Source organism: Pan troglodytes, chromosome 1 (assembly GCF_028858775.2).
Source record: "Pan troglodytes isolate AG18354 chromosome 1, NHGRI_mPanTro3-v2.0_pri, whole genome shotgun sequence".
Classification (NCBI taxonomy): domain Eukaryota; kingdom Metazoa; phylum Chordata; class Mammalia; order Primates; family Hominidae; genus Pan; species Pan troglodytes.
In genome coordinates, this window is record NC_072398.2 from 208,152,713 (window position 1) to 208,172,405 (window position 19,693).

Here is a 19,693-nt window from a genome sequence, read left to right on the forward strand (position 1 = left end):
TGCTGGGCTTGGCCGTGGGACTTGTTTTGGCCAATGAGATATGGTTGGCTCCCTCCATGCTCCTACACTTCACCTTGAGAGAAACAAGCCTGGGGTGGCTGCCAGTCCAAGGAGAATGAGGAGACACATGAAATAGGCTAAACCCAAATCACATTCTGGAGACCTGCCCAGCACAGAGAGCATGGCCAAGATTAGTCAAACCCTAGCTGACCCACACACTAGTGAGTGAGAAAATAAATATTTATTGTTTAAACTACTGAGTTGTGGGGTGATTTTGTTATGCAGCATTATTGCAGGAGTAGCTGACTCATACACTGACTAAATGAATGCCGTTCATTTGCTAATGTCATGCAGCAAATGAATGGCAAAGCCAAGCCTAGGTCTCTGCTCCTAATCCAGTGCTTGTTTCTCATTGCTTCTCTGTCTTTCGATCCTGAGGGCTCTCCCTGTGGGCCTATTCCCCGGAAACCCCTCACGTCCATACTTCGCCCCATCTCTACTCCTGGGTACATCCAGCTCCTGACAGCAGGGTCCATCCCAGCAGCCCAGAACCACTCCTAGCTACAAGTAAGCTGAGGCGTCTTGAGTAGGCAGTTCCACCTGCAGAGCTCCCAAATGGATGTAGGAGAGTTCCCCGCAACCAGGGAAAGGGCTCCAGGAGCTTCCTTCTGGCTTCTACCAGTTAGAAAGAGTTCCCTCTCCACCACCCGCTTTGGGGGCCTGGGTTTCTCCAGCTCAGAGCTTTGTCAAGCCAGAGAGACGCACAGCTGAGGTTTTCTAATCTGTTAGGGGTCTTTTCTATCACTTGTTGACTTTTTTTTTTTCTTCTTTGAGATGGAATCTCGCTTTGTCGTTCAGGCTGGAGTGCAGTGGCACGATCTCAGCTCATTGCAAGCTCTGCCTCCCGGGTTCAAGTGATTCTCCTGCCACAGCCTCTCGAGTAGCTGGGATTGCAGGTGCTCACCACCACACCTGGCTAATTTTTGTATTTTTAGTAGAGATGGGGTTTCATCATGTTTTCCAGGCTGGTCTTGAACTCCTAACCTCATGTGATCCACCCACCTTGGCCTCCCAAAGTGCTGGGATTACAGGCATGAGCCACTGTGACTGGCTGGTTTTTGAGGGTTTTCTCAGATTGCCTCCTTTGAGTCAGCTCCCTCTGGACCCCAATCTGAGCAGGGCTTAAATCCACCCAAGGCCCCAAAAGAACTATAGGCAGTCAGTCACAAACATACCCTCTCAGCCACAGCAACACCACCAACATTCCCAAACAAAACCACACTCCTAAGACACAAACACACAGACAGGCAGAGCCACATTTGGATGTACAAACTCATGCTCAAATACACAATATCCCCTACCCCTGTCCCCAAGGCCCTGCAGGTTGATACATCCATGCTCACAAATGCATGTATACAGAACCCACATGGCCACAGTCATATGCGCTGTAAACACATGTTCACCAAACACATATGACAGCACACTCACAAATACACAGACTCACATGCGCAATCAGACGCATAGTCAAGCTCAAGGTGCCGTGGACACATCAAGGACTTCGCCCAAGAACTGGAGTCTGTCAGACCTAGTCAATTCTTGCCTCTCACTCTTCCTGGTTTTGTGACTCAACTTGTCTGAGCATCATCTGTGAAATGGGTACATGGATGCCTCCTTCTCAGAGAGGCCACAAGGATGCAGTGAGGTCATGCATGGAAGCACCCCTCAACCAGGTGGAGTCAGTTGCCCTCTCCTCTCTCTTGTTTTTTCTTAGACAGAATTTTGCTCTTGTCACCCAGGCTGGAGTGCAATGGCATGATCTCGGCTCACTGCAACCTTCGCCTCCTGGGTTCAAGCGATTCTTCTGCCTCAGCCTCCTGAGTAGCTGGGATTACAGGTGCCCGCGACCACGCCTGGCTAATTTTTGTATTTTTAATAGAGATGGGGCTTCACCATGTTGGCCAGGCTGGTCTTGAACTCCTGACCTCAGGTGATCCTCCCGCCTTGGCCTCCCAAAGTACTGGGATTACAGATGTGAGCCACTGTGCCCAGCCAGTTGCCCTCTCTCTTTCAATGTCCTTGGCATGCCCTTCCTCCCTTTTGAATTCCATTTTTTTCTATTGTTCCCTTCAACATTCTACTGGCTGGGTGAAGCAGCTCTTGTTTGTAATCCCAGCACTTTGGGAGGCTGAGGCAGGAGGATCACTTGAGGCCAGGAGTTCAAGATGAGCTTGGGCAACATACAAGGCTCCATCTCTAAAGAAAAAATTTCGACTGGTCCTTCAAACTGCAAGTCAAATTCCACCTCCTCCAGGAAGACTTCCTGGGCCTGGACTTCCACAGCTGGATCCCCGCATGCTTACCATGTGGGCCCCACCCTACATCAGAAAGATCAGCTTTCCCTCCTGCAGCCTGGCCTCCCTTAGCTCTTCCATGGACATGGCCCTGACCATGCTCACTGTAGGGGTTTGGCAAAGGCTGCTGAGTGAATAACTGAGGGGCACACTCACAGTGCCAACCTTGAGATCTACCCACAGGTAGCATGATGTCCTCGATAATCTCATGTGGCCCTCAGGTGGGGGATGAGGCTGGGAAGCATCTCTAGGACTTAGCCTCCTATGACACTGAGGACAGTGGTCCTGGTAGAGAGGGGAGGCTAGGAGCCCAAATGGAGTGGGGACTAGAGAGAGAACAGGGTGGAGGGGAGACTGGTGGCTGGCAACTTCCTTTTTTGCCGTGAAGGAAAGAAGGGTGGGGGGTGGAGGATGACGTGAGGCCACAGAAAAGGTTACTAAAGGTGAGCTTGAGGAGAGTTTTGCTGGAGTTAAGACTGGAGTGGGCTGAGCTTCACAGAAAGCACTTGTGATGGAGGTACAAGTTAGGCTGCAAGAGATGACATCTCTGGGCTCTCCTGGGTCTCAGTGAGGCCACGTGACTGAGGCCCTGCCCGTGGAATGCATGCAGAAGAGAAAGATGCTGCCTCTACCTACCTTGCTTCAAACATCATTGCTGCCCTGTCTTCCCTCTCTTCGCACAGACATGCCTGAGACTCAGCTTGGGTCATACAGACAAGGAGCAGGGGACGTGGGGAAACGACACGGAAATAACCTGGGTCCCTGAGTCTCTGAGTGGATCAGAGTCACCCCGCTGACGTGGACTGCTCACCTCTGGATTCTCCCATGAGAGAGAAATACATTCCACTCCTTTAAGTCACCTAATGTTGGATCTTTTTGTTACAGCAGCTTAACTTTTACCTTCAATACTATGCACTCAACAAATGGGAGCAATTGTTATTAATACCACTACAATGAAGAGGTAGCACTTACTCTCCCAGGTGGACGGATCACATGAAAAGCCTTTGAAAAGAAGAAATCACTCCACAGATGTGAAGGAGTCTTTTGTGAGGACTGCAGGACCCTCCCTGGCACAGCACGATGGGGCACTCCCCCGGCCCACGTCGGAAGCACTTACCTGCCTGGTTGGTGGTGATGTTCACAGAGGCGAACTGAGGCGAGAAGGGGCTCTGGTCAGTAACGCCGTTCACAGCCTGGATCTCGAAGGTGTACTGGGTGTGGGCCAGCAGGTCACTGATGTAAATGCGTGGCTCGGTCAGGCCTAGCTGGCGTGGTGCGTACTGTACATTGTCCCCGCAGCGGGTGCAGGCGCCCCGGCCCGAGCCACAGCTCTTGCAGATGATGTTGTAGACGAGGTCCTCTCGGCCTCCGGAGTCGCGGGGAGGGGTCCACTCCAGCATGAGGGAGGTCTCATTGACACTGGAAATCACAGCCTGGGGCGCGGAGGGGATGGCTGGGGCAGGGGAGAGGTGTTGGTCAGTGGGGGGCTCAGGGGGTACTATTCCCCATGTGACCACTCTGTGCCCACTGCTCTGGCTCAGCCCAGGCCTCTGAAAGGACTTCCTTAAATTCTTTGTCCTGTCTCCCCACCAGAGAAATGTTTCTAGAATACAAGTTAGCCTGCTGTACATCTGCCCAAACCTTTCTCTCCTCCCAGCTTACAAACTGCTCAGTGTTTGTTACTGAGGATAGTATTTTTGCGTTTGGAATTATACCTGCCCAGTATCTATTTTCTCCTTCTTCCTTAGAACAGCCCAGCTTTATTCATGGTGGCAATATGTCCAGCTAAAAGATGGCATTTCCCAGCCTCCTGTGTTTAAGTGCTTGCCACTGATATAGAGCAGAAGTTATTGACTAGGGCTGTTTCTTTAAAAAGAGACAGACAGCTATGGCGTGTCCCTTTGTCCTTTCCCCCCTTCTGCTGCCTAAAATGTGGGTGATGGCTGGGACTTCAGCAGCTATGCTGGACTATGAAGTGACCTTGAGAACAGAAACAACAGTGGCTCACCCCTGTAATCCCAGCACTTTGGGAGGCCGAGGCAGGCGGATCACCTGAGGTCAGGAGTTCAAGACCAGCCTGGCCAACATAGGAAACCCCGTCTCTACTAAAAATACAAAAAATTAGCCGGGCATGATGGTGGATGCCTGTAATCCCAGTTACTCGGGAGGCTGAGGTGGGAGAATCACTTGAACCCAGGAGGTGGAAGTTGCCATGAGCTGAGATCATGACGCCATTGCATTCCAGAGCCTGGGCGACAGAGTGAAACTCCATCTCAAAAAAAAAAAAAAAAAAAAGAACAGAAACTAGGTTGGGCGTGGTGGCTCATGCCTGTAATCCAGCACTTTGGGAGGATGCGGGAAGACTCCTTGAGCCAGGGAGTTCAACTCTAGCCTTGGCAACATAGTGAGACCCTGTCTCTACAAAAAATTAGAAAAATTAGCTGGGTGTGGTGGTGCACGCCTGGAATCCCAGGTATTCAGGAGGCTGAGGGCAGAATGCTGAGGGCACCTGAGCCCAGGAGGTTGAGGCTGCAGTGAGCTAGGATTATGCCATTCTGAATGGCAGAAAGAGCCAGGTCCCAAAGGCCATCGTGGATTGCCCATACTGTCCCAGGACTGTCTGCCTTGGGCTCCTTTTGAGTGAGAGAATAAATCTGTACAGTTTCAGCCATCGGGCTCAGCTCTGTTACTTACAGCTGAATGCCATCCCTGACAGATACAGGGGTTATGACGCTGCGTTCTCAGGCAGTCCCTTCCTAGAGCACCTTGGGCTGTGATTCAGGCAGCCACTGCCAGGTTAGAACACTGGGCAGCCTTTTCTGCCACAGACACTACCTGTGTTGCTTCATCTCCTGCCAAGCCTCCCATCCCCTGTCCCTTTGTGAATCCAGACCTTGACTTTATCTTCCATGTGACTCAGCAGAAGGGGGTAAGGAGCCAGATGCCAGCACTGTGGTGTCTGCAAGGTGGGAGCATGGCCACCCCAGGATGCCCCTTTCTTGAGCACTTTTCCATTTCTCTTCCCACCAGGGAAAGACTGGCTGTAACCGGACGGCACCCAATCCTCACTCTGAGCTTTTCTGCAGGTAGACCTGGGACTCGGCCAGGCATCGCCATTGAGGGGCCCTAGGACTTACTTGTGCAGGGCATGTCCAGGGGGTCCAGGTCTGCTCTGTAGTAGCCATTGCGGCAGACACAGTTGGTGGCCCCTTCAGAAGTGGTCCGGCTGTTGATGGGACAGTGGGTACAGGCCTCATCCCCTTGGTTGGCCTTGAAAGTCCCAGATGGACAACCTAAGAGAGAAGACAAGGAGAGTCACCAGGAAACCGGATGAAGACTCAGAGAGGTCACAAGCCACGCAGCCTCACGGAGGGGCCACACAGCCTCGCAGAGGGGCCATGCAGCACCACTGCTGGAAAATCTCATCTCTTGAAGGGTTTGAAGTCTCCAGGCCCCAACGTGGGAGTTCTAATTCTGTCAGGGCTCCCTAGTTTCTTGTCCGTGAGCTGTCTAGGGCTCCCAGCAATCTTCCCTCACCTATCCCAGCTTGGCTGTGTCGTGGTCTCTAGAATCAATCCTGACCTAGTTAGGAGGCACATCTGAAGATGTCTGGGGCAGTGTGCATGGGTCCTGGTCTTGCTTAATAATGTCTGGCTGGGCCCTGATTCTTAGAACTAGATCCTTGGGTTACAGACAATTGAGATGATTATACGGCAGAAGAAAAGTCCTAGGGCAGTGTAGAGAGGTGATGTGGTGGAACAGAAGAGGACACTACTTTTGGAATAAGACCGACCTGGCTTTGAGTACTGGCTAGGCCTTTTACTAGCTGTGCAGCCCCAGACAAGCTGCTTAACTACTCAGACTCAGTTTTCTTATTTGTAAAATTAGGATTCTAAGGCCCATCTCTGCAGGGTCATTGTGAGTATTCTGCTTAAGCGTAAGGCACATGGCACAAGGCCTTGCACAGTATAGGTGCCCAATGAATAGTAGCTGTTATAATTGGTATGTGATCAATTTATTAAAATATTAATAAAAGGGGGGCCTGCAGTACCAGGGCCAGCCTAAGGAGGGCACTGCTTGCACTCGGCCCGCATTTGGCTTCTCCCATGGGCTGTGGCCATCATCCCTGATATGGAGTCCACCCCCACTGTAGCTCTGAGTATGAGGTTAGGGCCTGTAAGAGGCAACTGCCTTGTGTGCACACATATTCAAATCCACCTTCCTCTTCTTGCTGGCCCTGGGCTGAGAATCAGGAGGCTGAGGGTCTAGGCCCTGCCCCTCTCCCAGCTTCAGCCTGCTGGGTTCATGAACCCAGCTCTGCTATGATACCTGGAAGGGATTGTGCAATGGGTAAGTGGGTGGATAGGAAACAGCTTTGCAACAAACATTTCATCTCCTTGGGATGAAATGCAGCTAAACCATCCACAGGCCCCCAGGCCCTCACCGGGAGTACATTTTATGCCTGGGTGCTGTGGGTTCTTCAGCAAGTGACTCAGCTTCTCTGGACATTAGTTTCTGTGTATGTAAACAATTAACATAAATTTCCCTAGTTCATTTTTTCCAGCTCTAGTCTTCAAGGCTTATCTTCCCAGTCCAAGTCTTAGCAAACCACCCTCCCTCAACCCTCAACCAGCTCTGGCCTCAGAGACCCTGCCTTTCTTGGGGCCCAGAACATTGCTTGGGTTCAGAGTGCTTTACTTACCCACCAAAATTATTTTTCTGGGGGTCTCCTGGCCATGCTCTCAACTCCCCCAGGATCAGAGCCACGTCTGACTCACAGCTGCTTGTCCTGTGCCTAGCTTAGAGTCTGCACCCAGCAAGTGCTCTGTAAATACTTCTTTTGTTGTTATTAATTTTATTTTTATTTTTGTAGAGATGGGGGGGTCTCACTATGTTGCTCAGGCTGGTCTTGAACTCCTGGGCTCAAGCAGTCCTCCTGCCTCGGCCTCCCAGAGTGCTGGGATTACACGCAAAAGCCACCACACCTGGCCCATAAATACATCTTGGAGCTGCCTCCTTAAGTGGAATGAGCATGGGCTTTGGAGGCCATGCAAGCAGGAGGGCAGTGAACATAGTGGCTAGTGTGCAGGCTGCTGGCAAACCTAGACCCACCTGTGTGAGCAGTGTGGCCTCGGGGAAGTCACTTAAACTGTTTCCTTATCTGTAAAATGGGACAACAGTATCTACCTCCTAGAGTTGTTGTCAGTTTATATTGCTTAACTTATGTAAAAACACTTGTAACAGTTCCTGGCAGTACTAAGCCATCTGGTTCAAAAGCAATTTGCTGAGAGACCTTAGACAAGTTATTTGACCTCTCTGAGCTACATTGTTCTCATTGGTAAGAGCATCTACCACATAAAGTAGTCATGAGGATTACTGCACTGGGTCTGGGTCCCCTGAGTCCTCCTGCCCTCCCTCTCGCCTTCCTCTTGGGCACCGACCTTTCCCTGATGGCTGGATGAAGGGGCAGCCTCACCATCTTGGCACTGCCCAGAGCTTCTGGGCAGTCAGGACATGCAGGCTGCAGCCCCAGCTCTGGTCGAGCAGTCGGCCTCTCTGAACTGGTTTCCTCCTCTGCAGAATGGGGGCACAAGGCTTCCAGGAAGGTCTAGAACCATCCTTAGAGATGCCAAAGGGTTTTGGCCCCAAGATCAGGCTCCTCCTGCTCCCTCTCTGGAGACAGCCTGCCCAGCTCAGCATCCCTCCTCCATCTGTGGGGCATTCCCAGGGGGGCCGCCAGTGGGTAGCTGCTCTCTCTCCCCTCTGTGCGGTGCCAGCCCCTCCATCTGGACTGCCTTTCTGGCTGCCCTCTCCCCCTGGCAGTGTCCTGGCTCCCTCTCAGACTCCCCAGGCTGCCCCTGCCCTAAGCCGCCCTTCATTTGCTCTGTTGCCTGGCCAGGTTCGACCCCCACCACCGGGCACTGTATCATTTCTGTATCTATGGCACTGCTTCATGAAACTCACTCTTCTCTGCCCTGGGAAGTGGCATCACTCTCCACCCTGTCCCCCTGCAGCCAATCAATTACTAGGTCTTCCCTCCTCAGCAGTCTCTGGTCTGGTCTTGGCCGCTCCCCGCGCTGCCAGCATCTAGAAAGCTCTTTCCACCCACTCCTCAGCCTCTCACGCCATCTGGCCTCCTCCCGCCCACCCACTCTCCAAACTAGCTCTCTGGAGTGCAGACCTTTCCAAGTCACCTAAAAATCCACAATGGCACATACATCGGAATAGTATTTGGCCATAAAAAGGAACGAAGCATTGACACATGCTACAGTACAGGCGACCCCTGGACACATCGTGCTCAGTGAAAGAAGCCAGCCATGAAAGCAGGATTCCATTTATATGAAACAGGCCCAGCACAGGCACATCGAAAGAGACAGAAAGTCGATGCGTGGTTGCCAATGGCTGGGGATTGGGAGCAGGGGGAGGAGCTGCTAATGGGGAACAGGGCTTCTTTTTGGGGTGATGAGTATGTTCTAAAATTGATTGTGGTGATGGTTGCACAATTCTGTGAATACACTAGAAACCACTGATTTGTATAATTTGTTTTTTTTTTTTTGAGATGGAGTCTCGCTCTGTCACCCAGGCTGGAGTGCAGTGGCACAATCTCAGCTCACTGCAGCCTCCACCTCCTGGGTTCAAGCGATTCTCCTGCCTCAGCCTCCCGAGTAGCTGGGACTACAGGCGCGTGCCACCATGTCTGGCTAATTTGTATTTTTAGTAGAGACGGGGTTTCACCATGTTGGCCAGGCTGGTCACGAACTCCTGACCTCAAGTGATCCACCCGCCTCGGCTCCCAAAGTGCTGGGATTACAGACATGAGCCACTGAGCCCAGCCTTATTTGTACAATTTAAATAGGCTGGTATGTGAATTTTATCTCAATGAAGCCACTATCTTAAAATGTCTACATCAGCTCCCCAAGCAGACATGGGAAGCCCAAACTCTGCAGGGCCCCTGGGCCCCAGGGGGCTGGTACTTGCCCACCACTCCTACCTCAGTGTCTGGTGCTCTCTCACACTCACCTAGGTACAATACCCCCCACCAGGCCCACCCCACACCCCTGGCTTTTGTCCATCTGCCCTCGTTGCTTAGAATGCCTTCCCTTCACCATCAGGCAAACTCCTAGACCCCTTTAAGACATCATCTCTTCTAGGAAGTCTTCCCTGAGCCCCCTGGCGGGGTCTATTTTATTTATTTATTGAGACAGAGTCTCGCTGTGTTGACCAGGCTGGAGTGCAGTGGCATGATCTTGGCTCATTGCAACCTCTGCCTCCCAGGTTCAAGTGATTCTCCTGCCTCAGCCTCCCAAGTAGCTGGGATTACAGGCGTGCACCACCACGCGGGGCTAATTTTTTTGTATATGGTGCCTATTTTAATTACTTGCTTATGAATGTGTCTACCTGGCTGGACTGTAAACTCCCCGTATAATGCTGGGTTTCTAGTGGGTGATGGGTGGATGAATGAGGGGCTGAAAGGGGATCGAGCCCCACCCCCTTAGTTGACATTTGAGGAAACTGAGGCCCAGAGAGGAACAGACAGACATAGCTCTTCAGTAGCAGAGGCCAATTCTGATCCCAAGTCTACTGTGTGACTGTGGGGTGCACTGGGGCCTCAGCTCCCATCAGCTACCTCTGAGAGGTCTGGGTGGCCACTGCCCACAGTGCCCGGGGGGCCACACCACTCCCAACTTCTGGGTGGGAAGGGAACCTGTCCTGCTGGCATCTGCATGTCACGTGCAGAAGTGGGAAGAAGACAATGAGACCTGAAACACAGGAAGGCAGTTGTACCTCTGACGGGTATGTGGGTTTGGGAAGGCCTTCTCCCCTTTGAAACTCAGTCTCCTCATCTGGAAAGGGGGCTGATGATCCCTGCATGGAATAATGACAGAGAGAGCCACTGAATGGGTCTCTGCTCCACTGTGGCCTCTCTGCCAATCTTCCACAGTCCCTGGAGTGATCTGTTTAAAATGAATCAGACCTGCGGCATCTTGTCTAAACTCCCTCGTGTGCAATTTATCCCCACTGCACTTAGAATAGATCCACATGCCTAGCCTGGCTACAAGGCCTGTGAGGTTGGTCCTGATGGTCTCCTGGCCGCTTCCCCCTCCTCCTCTCACTCACTGCGCTCCTGCCTGTGGTCATCGAACGCGCTCTCACCTCCAGGCCTTTGGCCAAGCTGTTCCCTCCGCCCGGAATGCTTTCCCTGCTCTTCCCATCACTGGCTCCTTTTTCTCCTTCAGACCCCAGCTTAAATGTCACCTCCTCCAAGAGGCCCACCCTGACCACCCTGGCTAAAGCAATTGTCTCTTGCTGTGTTCTGTCTCAGTCTCAGTTTCCTTTACTGACCCTCATCACAATTTGTAATTATATTAGAAAACGGTTTGTAAACTTGTGTGTTGTCTTTTTTCATGCACTGAAAGTACCTGGAAAGGGGAGGAGGAGCCGGTTCTGTCTGGCTTTCATTGTTTCTCCAGCCCCTAGCAGAGCCGTGGGCTGGTAGTAGGCACTTGATGTGTACAGGTTGATTGAATCAATGTGTCTCTTACAAGGTACCATCAGAATCAGATGAGAAAGTGGGTGAGAAAATATTTAGCTGAGTCTGTGCCTGTCTGGGTACCACCAGAGTCATCCCGATCTTGCCAGCCCATCATCAGGCTCACATTCCTCTCTGCCTCCCATTTGTTCTCCCCACGGTCTTCCCAGGGACCTGTTGAACAGGGTACTGACCAAAGCATCTCGGTTTTCAAACTGCAAGTCCTGTATCCCAGAAACTCCCTTAGTCTTGGGCAAACTGGGAGGATTGACCAACCTACCGTAACCTCTCCAGCCCCATCTGTCACCTCTCTCATCTGCTTGCAGCTCCCTGGACATCGGGCCACATATGCTGGTCCCTTTGCCCGAATGCCCTTCTCCCTCATCTCCCTGGCCCCTTGGATTGGTGAGTCTGATGTGTGTGCCCACTTTTAGGCGGCCTGCCCTCCATTCTCCTACAGCGCCAGCTCACATCTCCACTGTCGCACCCAAGACATGCTCCATATGCAGTGGTGTGCTATTAAACTGGCAGTTGAGGGGAAAAGAAGCCCTGATTGGTTGTGTTTGCCAATTTGTGTGGTGTAAATACTCCCACCAGAGCAAATGCCAAGGTACCAACTTGAGATCATTAAACCCTGACTTGGGAAAAAATGTGCACAGTCGGCTCTTGCAAGTCAAGCTCCAGTCCACCACTGGACTTACATGGCACGTGACTTTGTTCTGCCCACTGGTTGGTGAACCTTGGTTGGGGTAGGGGCTGAGTCTTTCACTTCTGCATCCCCAGCACCTATCCCAGGACTTGGCACATGGTAGGTGTTCAGCCAATTTAGTTTTGCTGAATGAAGGCAGGTCTGTCTCCCTGGTTGGACAGTGAGTGACTCGAGGGGAGGGGCTGTGGATTTGAATGGATTGATATACACAAAGCACTTAGAACACAAAGTAAGTGCCATGTAAATGGCTATTATTACTCATCCAGCATGGAATGACAAAAATAATTCCATTATGTACTTTCCAGGTGGCAGGCCCAGTGCTGTGTCTTACATGGATTCTTTAACTTATTCCACAAACCACCCACCCAACTAGGTACCATTATCATTCTCATTTTACAGATAAGGAAACTGAGGCTCAGGGAGAGTGAAGTGACTGCCCTAAGGTCACATAGCAAGTCAATGGCACAGCTGGGGTTGACCTTAGATCTTCGTGATCCAGAACAGCTTGTGTCCAAATACTACTGGTCCCAGAAATTAGTGAGTGGTGAGTGTTACGGCTGGACACCATCTTGTCAGGCCTGCCGAGGGGACGGGATTTGCTGGAGCCTTTCAGAAGGGCAGAAGTAACACCTGGTCCTCAAACCCAGGACTCAGGGCTCGAAGCAGCCAGCCAGCGCCTGCCTTCTGCAATCGCCCAGAGCCCTTGGCCAGGCAACCCAGGGCAGGATGGCAGCAAGCCGGGGAAAGGAGGGAGGATTACAGGGAAACAGATTTTCTCCCTGCCTGCCCCTGGGCTCTGGGGATAGGTGATAATTGACCGAGTGAGCCCTGAGTCAGGCCGAGGCAGGACTCCATCTGGGCCTGGCACGGTGGGGCTGTTAATTGGCATCAGGTGATCCTCAAAACCTCAATGGCTGGCCTGCTGCCTCTGCTCCCCCCTCTCCTCCCAGGGACTCCGGCTTAATCCCAAAGACAACTGATGCCACCTCAGAGTCAATCGCTGGGTCAGGCCCAGTGTGTCAGGCTGCCGAGGCTTGGAAGGAGCATCTCTGTCTTCCTTGGGGTTCTGTAGACCAGAGGGCGCTGTCTGTGGCTCTGGGTAGAGGTGGCATCTGAAAAGGTCTGCACCCTGGGGTTGAGTTCCTACTCCCCAGACCTGAGCAGGAGGTCTGATGAAATTGAACCTGGGCATGGACTGTGGAGCTACGGCCAGGGCTCAATTCCAGTGCTGCCTCTCATTAACTGTGTGACCATGAGCAAGTTGCCTAACCTCTCTGTGCCTAAGTTTCTTGTCTGTACAATGGGAATAATAATATTGATTATATTTGTTGGGAAGATTAAACAAGTTAATGAAAGTAAAGCACCCGTAACAGTGTCTGCCTGGCTCATGTTAAGTGCTATGTAAGTGTTGGCTATTATTATATTCATTCATTCTTGGTCTCCATTTGCTATGTGCTAAGCACTGGAGATAATACTGAGATAAAGAAGACATAGTCCTTGTCTTCAGAAGTTCAGGTCTAGTTAGGGAGACAGTGAGTTGTAAATTTATTCTACAGGCATTTACTGAGTCCCCAGTAGGTGCCAGGTACTGGGACTTTGAAACAAAAGGCCTCAGCCCTGGAACATAAGAGACCATGACTAAGCAGGGGGCTGAGATGCCTTCCTTGAACCAGGCTTACCTGCTGGCTGCTGTGGGCAGAGGGGCCAGGGAGCGGGTTCTGGGGTCAGCAGCGGCAGGTTTGAAGTGCAGCCAGCTCGCTTTCCTGCCTTGGAATCTCTAGGAAGTCAGTTCTGGGTTTCAGTTGGGGAGAGGAGTTTGACTGGATGGAGAAAAGAGTCTTGGTCCCAGAGTAGGGGGGCTGGTGGCTTCACTGCCATTTGCTCTGTGAACCCAGGCTACTTCCTTCCCACTCTGGGCCTCAGCTCTACTGGATTTGAATGGATTGATATACACAATTCAATCCAATCATTCAATCCACAATCCAAAGAAGGCGCTGCCTGGCACCCCCTCTAGGGCTTCTTCCAGCTTGGGACTCCAGCTGTGGGTGGCTCAGACACCCAGTGCTGGGCTCTTACATTCTCTTTGAACTGTGGAAAGACTGATTTGCATATTTTCAGGGGTTTGTGCCATGTGTAGGGCAGGGCTGGGCTTGCTGGGTTGAGTGGGTGGGGTTTTGGGGTCTGCCTCATGCAAAGTGGCTTTTATATTTTGCCTGCTTCCTGCTTTTGCTGTAAGGTTAACCCAGCAGAGTCAATCCCTCTGGGCTGGGCTGGGCTGGGCTGGGCATGATGCCTGGTCCTCCTCCGTACTGTGGGCAAAGCTGCACTGAAAGTAGGCAGCTACCTCCTGAGATGGAGAGGAGGTGCTTCTAAGCACTGTGTGCCTAGGATGTGCCCAGTGCTGGGCCAGGAGCCTCCCTGGTCCATGGCCTCCTTGGACCACCCTGTGCAATGGGAGGTGTTATTCCCATTTTAGAGATGAGGAAACTGAGGCTCACAGAAAGGAAGCATTCTGTCCAAATCACATAGAGACTTAGGGTCAGAACATGTGCCTCCACAGTCCATGTTCTTAATTTTTTTTCTTTCTTTTGAGACAGGGTCTCACTCTATCACCCAGGCTGCAGTACAGTGGTGCAATCATGGCTCACTGCAGCCTCGACTTCCTGGGCTCATGTGATCCTCCCACTTCAGCCTTCCAAGTAGCTGGGGCTACAGGTGCACACCACCATGCCTGGCTAATTTTTGGTATATTTTGTAGAGATGGGGTTTCACCATGTCGTCCAGGCTGGTCTTGAACTCTTGGGCTCAAGTGATCCTCCTACCCTGACCTCCCTAAGTGCTGGGATTACAGGTGTGAGCCACTATGCCCAGCCTTAGTCCATGTTCTTTCTAAAACCCCCATCCTTAAGGTCCCTGGAGCTCCTTCCCACTTGATGAAGGGTTTCCCTTCTTGCCCGTTTACTCCTTCCCTTCCTCCATCTTCCCCCTTCCTAGACAAGACAGCTTAAGTCCAGCAAGTGCCTCAGGGCCATGCCCCTGCTGGGGTAGCTCCCACTGGGACCACCCAGGGGCTGTCAGTCATCCTGCCCCAATGCCCAGGTTCCTCCTGTCTGCCCCTGCTGGGACCCGGCTTTGTGGAACCCAGCCAGCAGCTGACGGGACAAGGCTGAGGTGGGGAGCTGCACGAGCATGCCTCCCCTTTGCCCAAGGGGGCACCCAGGCCTCGCCAGCCAGGCCCCCACCCCTGCTATCTGTTGAGTCACTCCTCTGCTCAGGACCCTTCGGTGGCTCCCTCATGCCCGGGGAGAGTCTGGCCTGCTTCAGCCTCCCCTTCCACGGTCCACCTGGCCAGCTTCAGCTCCCTCATGCTCCCAGTCACACCTTGAGCTCCAGCCACCGCAGGCACTGCCAGTTCCTGGAACAAGCTGTGCTTGGTCTTGCCTCTGGGCCTTTGCTCAGGCAGTTCCCTCTGCCTCATATGCTGTCCCAGCTCCCACCCAGCTCCTTCTTGTCCTTCTTCAAATCTCACTCCAGCCCGAATCAGCTGTTGGTCCTTTTCTAGGATGTCCCCTGCCAGGGCTGGGTCTGGGGGTGCTCTTCTGTGCTCCAGGAGTGCCTGGCACTGTACCTCTGCCACTGCATGAGTATACAGGATGGTGACTGTCTGCCTCTCCTACCAGGCTGTGAGCACAGTGACAGTGATGGTGGGTAACCCCGAGGTCTGGCACCAGCCCCAGTGTCTGGCTGAGAGGTGATCGATAGAGGCTTCAGGAATTGTTTGTCGCCCAGGCTGGAGTGCAGCGGCGCGATCTCAGCTCACTGCAAGCTCCGCCTCCCAAGTTCACGCCATTCTCCTGGCTCAGCCTCCTGAGTAGCTGGGACTACAGGCGTCCGCCACCACGCCCGGCTAATTTTTTATTGTATTTTTAGTAGAGACGGGGTTTCACGGTGTTAGCCAGGATGGTTTCGATCTCCTGACCTCGTGATCTGTCTGCCTCGGCCTCCCAAAGTGCTGGGATTACAGGCATGAGCCACCGTGCCCGGCCGAAAGGCGGAATCTTGTGCTTAAGCTCATTCAACTTGTGTGTGGACTGGAGATTTTGCTCGAGGCCTCTGGAATCCTCTGAGCTCCTCCTGGAACCCCTGGTGACAGGCTCTCAAGGCATCCTACCTTTGTCCCCGGCATTTGATTAACATCTGTCTCTCCACCTCCCATCTCCCCTCCTCCCACCAGCTGTGAGCTCCATGAGGGCAGCCACTGCACCTGCCCTGCTGACTGCCTGGTACAGAGCTGGCACAGAGCAGATGCTCCATAACAGCTCTCTGAGTGACAGGCTGCAAGGTCCCCTGGCCCCAAGGTCGGAGCAACCGGGACTTTCATGACTGCTGTGTGTTCCCCAGTTGTAGGGGGAGCTCACAGTCTCCCAGGGGAGCCAGACACTGAACCCCACAGTCTGTAAAGGCTGGTGAGCTGATGAGGGTGTTTCATGGCCTGGCTCTCCCAGCCCCTGGACCCCCGCATTGCCCCCAGCCCCAGGTCTGGCCTCCCTTCATGATATCCCAGCTCCCCCACAGTGGGGGCTGAGAGCTCCCGCCCTCCCAGCAGGCAGCCCCATTCCTCCAATTTCCTCCCAATTAATCAAGCTCTGAACTTTTTAATTATCTGCCTGCAGGGTGGCTCCCCATTCTGGTGAAGCAATTAAGGAAGGACATTTCCAAGTGTTGTGTGGCTGCCGGCAGGCAGCGTTGACCAAGCCCTGATGGAGGAGCTGGTGACAGGAGGGGTGGGCAGGAACCCCCTCCCCAAAATGGGCTGCTGGGAGGTTGTCCTGGGGTCCGAGCTGGAACTCTTCTGGGAATCTGGGGCCACACTATACAGGGTAACCCTCTCCCATTCATTCAATGGCTCTTTCTCTGTAGCTAGAATCTGACTTCAAAAATCCTGGCTACCACGTGCTAGGCACTGGGGTAGGTGCTTAACAATGTTGTTGCATCTTCACCTTGACTCTGGGAGGAAGAATATGATGATCTCTGTTTCACAGACGAGGACATGGAGGCTCAAAAACATGAACAACTCCAGATAGGTAGCTGGAATTTGAGGCCAGCTCTGACTCCACAGCCTCTTCATTCTATTGCCTTCTGAAAATCAGTGTGTGGTCTGTAAAAGTGCTCAGGGCACTGAGAAAGGGGACTGGGTCAACCTCTGGAGGAGATGCCCCCAAGCTGGAGACCTGCTGAAGAACACAGGCCATCTGTGTGCAGGGCTGCTGCTGGGACAGGATGTTGCAGGGAGAGGGAGTGTGCAAAGGCACAGAGGCGTGAAACAGCATGATGTGCGTGCAGAGAGCTACAAATAGTTCAGGGTTGCTAGCACGTGAGGTTCAAGGCCAGGAGAGGAAGGAGATGAGGCTGGAGAGTAAGGCAGGGTCTCAGACATTGGAAGTCAGCAGAATCTTCACGATCTTCTGGGCTAAGTTCCTTATTTTATGACTACAAAATACATGACCCAGACAGGGACAGGGACTTGCCTAAGGTTACACAACAAGTGAGTGGCCAGCAGAGCTGGGGTTGCAGCCCAGCTATGCTGATGCCCACATTGGAGGGCATTGGAGTGAGTCCCAGCCTGTAATCCCTGGGACTCACAGATGCAGGAATAGCGAGTGTTAAACAATAATCACGATGTGCCCGAGGGGAAGTCGGATGTGTTTGCAAAGCTTGACACATCTGGCAGGGCCAGGCCCAGGCCCCTCCCGCACATCTGGCTGCTGTATTGACAGGTGGTGTAGTGGGCCACCGAGGTAAGGCCTGGCAGGCCCAGTCCTGGTACCGTGAGGGTGAGATGGACCTGGCGGAGCTGGGGAGCATCTCCCAAACCGCCCCACATGCGGGTCCCCTGTTCAGGCCATCCACTGTACCTTGTTGGCTGTGTTCTCAGAGAAGAACTTAGGGCCCAGAACCCTGGCCCTCAGATTCCTAAATCCCTACATCATTCTGTCGGTGTCTGGTACTGGCCACCCCTGCTGGGATTTGGGGAGCCTGGGAAAGCCCCCTCCCCCTCCAGAAGGGGGGGTGCTTTTTCAGGGTCACCTCATGTAGCACTTCCCCTTCTATGGGATCCAGAAATGTGGTCATCAGCTGCACCTGAGGGAGCCCCTCCGGGCTGAGACTGGTCTCCTCCCTCCTCCCACCTGCCCCAAGAAAGCCATGGTCATTAATAAAGGACACAATTAGCTGTCAGCAGAGAACATGTCTGGAATTTTTTACCTGCTTGGTGAGCTCGGTTAAGGCAACAAACCCCCGGACCCCCCGGGGATGCAGCTGCCACACACCTTTCAGGGCCCCTTTACCCGGGCCCAGGGCAGGAGGGCACCTGTGAACTTTTTCAGTGTGGGTTCTGCAGGCCTGGGCCTGTGCAGGGCAGTTTTTTTTTCCAGGCCAGTGGAGAAAGTGACAGAGCAAGAGAGATTCCTAGCAGAAGTTGTTTTTTTTCAATCCAAGAGGCAATACCATTCAATACAATTTTCTCCCACTTCCTGTGCCGACTTAGAGTCTTTTAGGGCTCGAAGGACTTTAGAGAAAAAGTTAGTCTCTTTATCATTTCATTTTACAGCTAGGGAAACTGAGGCCTTGCTCAGGGCAGAGAGGACTAAACATGCTTCTGTCTTTGGTTCTATATGGATCCCCTGGTCCGCTGGATCCCACAGTTAGAATTTGTTGCCAAAGTCTGAGAGAACATTCTGAAATCTGCAATGGTTGTTCCACATACACTGCTAGGTTCTGGTTGTGTGCTGGGGCTGGGGACCAGTGAGGACTGAGGAGACACAGGCCCTGACCTCAGGGAGCTGATAGTCTAGTGGGTGAGAGAAGGAGGGAAAGAAGCAATAGACAGATGGAAATGACACACACACCTCGTGATGGGTCACGAAGGAGACGGACAAGGGCTGAGATCGGACCTCAGAGGGATCACTTTAGGGACCGTGGGCAGAAAAGGCCTTTCTGCAAAAGTGACCTTGAAGAGGCAACACCTGAGGAGAAGAGCATTCAGCTCAGCAGGAACAATATTTGCAAAGGTGGGAAAATCTCAGCACCGCAGATCCTCATCAGTGCAGCAGCAGTGGGAGCGGGGTATTAACAGAGACTTAATACCCATTTGCTCTTAGCCCCAGCTGCCCGTGATCCCAGACAGAAAGAAGTACTAAGCTCTGGGAGGGACGTCCTGCTTGGGCACCTTTGTTCTAACAGTGCTATGATGTTGGAGATTTGTCACCCCCATTGTACAGATGAGAAACGGAGGCTCCAAGCAATGAAGTGCCATCCCCAGCGCACATGGACACCAAGCTCAGAAGATTGAGCCTCCACCTGCCTCTCTCTCCCTGCCTTGTCTAGGTGTCTCCCAGAACAACTGTATCCCCCGGAAACCTGGAAGGTTGGTCTGCTTGAGCCCCGGTGGCCTGTGACTTGAATGCTAATGAAAATCCCACTCAAGAGGTCCCAGCATTTGGCATCTCTGGGAGAAGGGATTAGGAAATACAAACAACAAGGATCTTGATTGGGAGGCCTGGAATCACTCTCCCTCCTAGGGGTATAGAACCCGTCGCCTTCCTCCTGTTGACTTCTGGGGAGCAGGAGAAGGCCTCAGCTAACCCAAGCCATAAATCAAATGCACAAGATGTGGCTTGGCAGCCATCCCAGTGAAAAAGATCTGGGGGTTTGAGTTGACCACAAGCCAAAAGCTGCTGAAAAAGCCAATGTGATTGTAGGCTGTAAGAGTAGAAGTAGAGTGACAGCCAGCATCCTCCTGGTAGCTCAGGCAGGGCTAGTTTTGGGCTCCACATTTTAAGGAGGTCCACTGAGCGATAGTGGACAGGCCATCTCAGGCCTCTAGCTTGTTTTCCACTATCTCTGAGTGGTGCTGGAGTGGATCGGGGTGAGGTCCCAGGTATGAATTCTCTCAGCAGCAGTCATGGGCACACAGCAGAGTTCTGGAGGCCTACTTGTCCTGGAAAATTCCCTAGTCTGGATCCCTAAGAAGTATGAGTTCTCTTCTTAATCTCACTTGGCTCCTACCTCCAAATCTAAGCCCTCCTGGACACTGAGGATTTG

At 52.6% G+C, this 19,693-nt stretch overlaps 1 protein-coding gene across 5 annotated transcripts in view; it reads right to left on the reverse strand.

The window, feature by feature from the left end:
- Positions 1-19,693, reverse strand: part of EPHB2 (EPH receptor B2) — a 210,052-nt gene that overhangs the window by 53,022 nt on the left and 137,337 nt on the right. For all 5 annotated transcript variants that reach the window (XM_063804398.1, XM_063804404.1, XM_016956078.4 and 2 more), the window contains exons 4-5: positions 5,489-5,644; positions 3,469-3,804 (exon numbers count right to left, since the gene is read on the reverse strand). In XM_063804398.1, the coding sequence (XP_063660468.1) occupies positions 3,469-3,804; positions 5,489-5,644 (492 nt within the window). The remainder of the gene's footprint in view (positions 1-3,468; positions 3,805-5,488; positions 5,645-19,693) is intronic.